General features: G+C 41.5%; 1 protein-coding gene across 1 annotated transcript; it reads right to left on the bottom strand.

Moving 5' to 3' along the window:
- Positions 1-406: 406 nt before the first annotated feature.
- Positions 407-3290, bottom strand: LOC120742284 (E3 ubiquitin-protein ligase RNF128-like). Its single transcript, XM_040045531.1, has one exon. The coding sequence runs from the start codon at positions 2857-2859 to the stop codon at positions 1774-1776; it is 1086 nt and encodes a 361-aa protein (XP_039901465.1). The 5' UTR covers positions 2860-3290; the 3' UTR covers positions 407-1773.
- Between the last annotated feature and the right edge of the window lie 2710 nt (positions 3291-6000).

Here is a 6000-nt window from a genome sequence, read left to right as displayed (position 1 = left end):
TTATTTATTAGCTAAACAGACTGATTATCAGCATGTAGTTTGCTTTGAGCAAAAAAATATGACACATCATCCCAGAGCCTCCGTTTTGTTTCCATGTTTGGATTTTTCCAACTCAGGAAATGTGATCACCTGAGGAGTAGTCGAGCTTGATCGGCTTGTTCGTTCAAGCCCATATACTTATGTGGTATGATGATTATCCCACTGAAGCTTAAGGTGTGTATGTGTGTATCAGCTCCCACCTACGCAGGAGTAATTACAATTTCACTTCTCTCCTACAGTTATCTCTGTAGAGACACATCTCTGAAAGTGAGAGGTTCCTTTACCATACTTTTCACGTTCATGTTCATGTTCGTTTATGTATCCCGCAAAACACACACACGCAAACAAACACCACTTCACAAGTATGTGTCCTCGTTAAGTTGGCCTCATTTTGAGGGATTTATTTCATTCTAAAAAGCATCAATGTGATTTAATACAGAAAGTAATATTCGTCTTTTTACAGTGCAATTTAAGACTCCTGGAATCTGTAAAACAGCTGTGAAAATGATTCGATATAAAATCTTTTTAGTACCATGATCGGCACATCCCACCAGAAAACAAAGAAGTGAAACAATTCTTTAGCTTTATCCTTTATGGAGGGACACACTTTGGATCGTGGAAGAATCTCAAACACGTTCCTATATTTAACCGTGTGATAGATCAGAGGTAGAGCACGGGCAAAACCTGGAAGACATGTTCATCAATAACAGTTTATGTCTGCAAATGAAAATCAGCTGTACTTTCCATAGTGTGTTACCTTTATATTAACACATAAAGTTGATTGAGTGATAAGCCAGTCTCAGTGTATTACTTAAAAAGATAGTACACAAAATAATTTCACGATAATTACACAGTAATTCCCCCGTCCAGCAGCCAAGAAAACATATGGGAAGAAAATGCAGATGCCTGTTTTATACATATATATATATAGATATATATAGAGAGAGATAGGTAGATATGTCTATTACAACATGACTGCATTACATTTCCCTTCTGGTTGTGATCTGACTGAACATGAAAATCCTTTCTTCAGCACACTGTCATGCTATGAGCCTCTGGCCCTCAGGTGTTTTATTTACTCATGCCCGAGAAATGCATGGCATGCAGTGTTTCCAGACAAAGGTGTGTTTATGAGGGTGTGTTTGCAAATCCAGAATGACAACCCAGATGCAAATGGTAAAAAAAACACTCAGAAAAAGAAAGGACAGTGATTAGGACAAAGTGGATTATGAGAAATACATTTGTATTTCAGTTTAAAGGAAAAAGAAACGTTTGCTGTATATTACTGCGAGCAGCCCAATATTGAGCCTTTTATTGGAAGAAATTTGGCCCCACTTTCTGATATTTATATTCCTTCCTAACCAACATCAACTGCTTTGTGCCTATGCAAAACAGCTATCTGACACTGGTGTCGCTCCACGACTGCTCAATTCTATTCTAATGAGCTGCGGATTTATGAACACACCCACTGTTTACAGACTTACACCAGAACAGAAAACAAAGAAGAAGCACTGACATTTACGTTAATGACACACATCCGTTGATATTTTAAATCCTTGGATTCTTTTTTAAATCATTTTAACATGTCCACATTGCAAGATGAACATTGTCTCCTCTGTTGATAGATTAAACTTTGATTCCACTGGATCACTGTGTGCCAGAAAAATATCTCTTTTAAACAGGGAATTTAACTGTGTCCTGATTTGTGCTTTGTTTTGTTTCCACTGCTGCTGCTCATCCCCTCGCAGCCTCTGAGTCTTCCTCGAAGGCCCTGTTGTCATAGCGATGCTGCTGTCTCTCTGGGTCGAGGCTCCCTGGGTCAGTCAGTGGGACTTCATACAGGGCGTCTCCTGTCACTGTGATCACGGTGACATCTGGCGGTGACTCAGAAGAGAAGCTCTCTTTTCTGTCGTCCTCAACGCCCAGGGCCTTCAAGATGTCGCACTTACACATAGGGCAGGTTCGCCTCTCCAGCAGCCAGGGCTCGATGCAGGTTTTGTGGAAGATGTGATCACACGTCAGCACGGTCACCACATCGCCTACCTTGTAGGATTCGATACAAACGGCACACATCGAGGAGTCCGAACTGGTCTCCTCGTCCCCTCTCTTGAGCGTGCGTACTTGCAAACGCTTAATTGCCTTCTTCGCCTCGGATTTCAGTCGCTTCTCATTGCGCTTGCTCATGCTCATATTGTAGAGACGGTTTGCGGAGATGAACACAAAGTAGACGATGGAGGCTGCGGTTACAATGAAAAAGGCAATGGACAGAAAGTAAAGCCAGTATGTGTCCATCCAGGGTCCGTGAGCCACGCCTTCACTAATTATCATTTGAACATCAATCCCGGTTTTCACCAACCTGACAATCTCCATGCCCTGAGTGTTACCAATCATGATCGCCACAATTTCGTCTGCATCTGAGTGTGCCATGTGTGTAGTGCTGTTTCCACTGCCGTCCACATTATACACAACAACAGCAGCTGCTCCGAGGCGTTTGGCAGCATTGATCTTCTCACCGAAGGTGCAGTTGCCCCTCTTCACCAGGGCTATCCACGGTGGTAAGGTTTCGTTGCGGTCGTACACAGGATCTGGGCCACAGCCTTTGGGGTCTCCCACAGGAAGCGTAACGATGCCAAAAGCTCTTTTCCTCGGAGAGTTACGGCCATACAACCCACACTCACAATATTTCTCCTCAGTCTCATTGTAGCTGTTCACAAAGCTTATTTCCACGTTGGCAGTCCAAAATACAAAGGTAGCTGAACAGTGAACAAGCCCTGACAAAAACAGCAAAAGCAGCAGAGGTGGTTGTGTCTTCTTACCCATGGTAACACTGTTCTTGAACAAGAGGAAGTCCTCTTACTCAGGCTTATTTAGCCTCTTCAAAACTTCTTTTTCAAAAAAAGAAAAAAACTCCCAGTTCCTGGTCTGTTCAAGTCTCAGCAGTCTCAATCCGGCGATAGTTTCACCAAGCCTGCTGTCTTCGGTAATATGACACGAGCCTTTGGTAACATAAAACAAGCTACGCGTCAGCCACTCACCTCTCGTTATCTTCCTGAACCTTGAACGCTGAACACTCCCCGCAGAGGGCAGGGTGTTGCTATTCAACAAGTTGAAGTACACAAAACGCACAGACCTATGTTGTTTCCAGAGCCAAGGAACAGCATTCAAGAAGGAAAGACATGATAAGCAAATGATAAGAAGACTTTCATAAGGCAGGACTGTGACAGCAGTAAAAACTGCCGCATTCTCCTTGCGTAATGATGACAAAAGCAACTCAGCCAGTTTTTCTAGTTTGACTGGTTTCCTTCCTCTTTTTTCTGCGGCTGCGATCATTGTTTTGTTAAGGTGACAGGCAAGTTTTGCACCGCTGCCTTGTGGCTATTGTCTCTAATCTACAAATATAGTCTACTGCATATTCTACTGCAGTAGACTAATGTTGCTGAATATTTTTACAGGCTTACGAAAAAAACTGAGTGAAGAGGATAAGACTTTTGCACACAAGAGTAATGTTTTTCCATTGTGCTGATACTGTAACTAGAGACTCATCCACCACTGCAGGCATACCAGTGACAACTGAAATAGAACGAGGCACTGTCAAGTTTCCGCTGTATCTTCTTACACACAAGTGAAAGCGCACAAACACTAAGAGACAGAAAGGCTTCAAATGACAAATTCGATGGTGAGGTTGCTGTCCAGCTTGATAGTTTACCTGAGATTGAGACTGGATTGAAATCTGCTCTATTTCATTGAGCCATTTTTACCTTAGTTCACACACACACAAAGAATTTGTACACAATGCGCTATTAAATAATCAATTTGACTGGGGCTAGCTCTGTAAATAAAAGACTGTGAGATATTTCATTTTAGCACAGCTAGAAGTCACAGCTTCTGATAACAGGAACAATGGTTCTGCTCTGACCCTTAGATTCCAGAAATATTACCCTGTCAAGTTATGAACACGCACTCCAAAAAAAGACCTCATGTCTTGTTCAAGTTAATAAAAACAGACATTCCTCTGTACAGGTGAAGTTTGGTGTTAGATTCTAAAGGTATCCTGAGACTTTCTGATCTAATACTGGCATCTGCTGGCTGGTTAGTGGTGTGGTCAAAGGAAAAGACAAACCTCCACCAAGCTAGGTGAGTCAGACAGACGTGCAAACTGTCAGCACTGGACACATGTGTGCATTTGCTTATATTTTAATCCAAAAAAGAATAGTGATTTCAACAGTATTCAGTGGTGTTAGTTTGATGATGAACTTAAACTCACTTACTTAAAAAAAATTAAAAGAATAAAAAAAAATTAAATTGTAAAGAAATTAATGGAAGCAGTACGGGCGAAATGAATTTGTACTAATTCACTCCTAAAAGGTTAATTTAATAATAAAAGATTAAACAGTACTAAGTTGTTATTCCAATAAATGAACAGAGTCATTAAAAGAGATAGATACTTATCAACCACTTTATTAGGTACACTTTGCTGGCACTGAGTTGGACCTCCTTTTGCCTCCAGAACTATTGTAATTCTTCGTAGCATATTTAACAAGGTGCTGGAAAAATGTCTCAGAGATTTTGGTCCATATTGACATGACTGCATCACACAGTTGCTGCAGATATGTTGGCTGGCTTCATGTGCCACCACATCTCAAAGGTGCTCTACTGTATTGAGATCTGGTGACTGTGGAGGCCATTTGACAGCAATGAACATGCTGTCACTGCGGTCGTAAAGGGATGGCTATGGTCATCAACAGCTAGGTTGAGGTGTTTTAATGACACTCAGTTTTTATTACACCACTATCAGCCTGAACCGCTGATACAAGGCTGGATGGATGCACGCTTTCAGGTTTTTTATGCTATATGCTGACCCTAGCATTCAGCTGTGTCAGCAGAAATTGAGACTTTACAAGCCAGGCAATATTTTTCAAATCTTCTCTTGGAGCATTTTGGCGATTCTGTGTTAAGTGTAAACTCAGTTTCCTGTTCTTGGCTGACAAGACCCGGTGTGGTCTTCTGTAGCTGTAGCTCCTGTATTTCAAGGTTTGACATGTTGCATGCTCAGAGCTGCTCTCCTCTTTTGGTTGTAATAAGCAGTTACCTAAGTTACTGTTGCCTTCCTATCAGCTGAAAGGAGTCTGGCCATTCTCCTATGACCTCTGACACCAACAAGGGATTTTCTCCCAGAGAAATGCTGCACACTAGGGATGGCTGTGTGGGAAAATCCCAGTAGATCAGCAGTTTCTGAAATACTTAGTTCAGCAAGTCTGGCACCAACAACCATGCCATGTTCAAAGTCACTTAAATCACCTTTCTTGCCTGTTCTGATGCTCAGCTTGAACTTCAGTAGTAACTGTCGTGTGATTGGTTGATTAGATATTTGCTTTAAGGAGCTGTTGAACAGGTGTGGTCTATGAGTGTAAATGAAATGATAAAAAAAATAAAACTTAAAAAAAATGGTGGTACTTCCTAAATTTATTCATCTCTTCCAAAACATACCCATCTTTCCCACATCATCATTTTTAAACTATTGACTCTATCATTATGTCTTTCATCTGGGCAAATAAACACCATAGAATTTCAATGGCACACTTGCAGAAACCCTCTGAGGGCAGACTTGGCCTCCCAGTTTTCAGGCAATATTATTGGGCTTGGAATACCAGAACGTGGGTTTTCTGGAACAGTGTTTCAGCTGTTCCTGCTGTTCAGAAGGGCTGTGGTCCTTCCTGCCAAACATACCTACCAAAATTTTTTAGCAAAGATTTTGTCCTAGCTCAATTCTCTTCAGATCCTAAAGCAAGTTAGGGGTGCTTTGTGCCATACCTATCCATTTTTGCCCCATAACGCCAAACCTTTCTTTTTTACCTGGCGTGATGGACCCTGTGTGTAATCATTGGTCAGAATTAGGTCTCCGCACTATTAAGGACGTCTACATCGACAATTGTTTTGCTTCATTTGCTCAGTTGCAATCAA

The sequence above is a fragment of the Simochromis diagramma genome, unplaced genomic scaffold (assembly GCF_900408965.1).
Source record: "Simochromis diagramma unplaced genomic scaffold, fSimDia1.1 OVJJ01000079.1, whole genome shotgun sequence".
Classification (NCBI taxonomy): domain Eukaryota; kingdom Metazoa; phylum Chordata; class Actinopteri; order Cichliformes; family Cichlidae; genus Simochromis; species Simochromis diagramma.
Note: the sequence above shows the minus strand (reverse complement) of the source record. Positions and strands in the feature narration are given on the sequence as shown.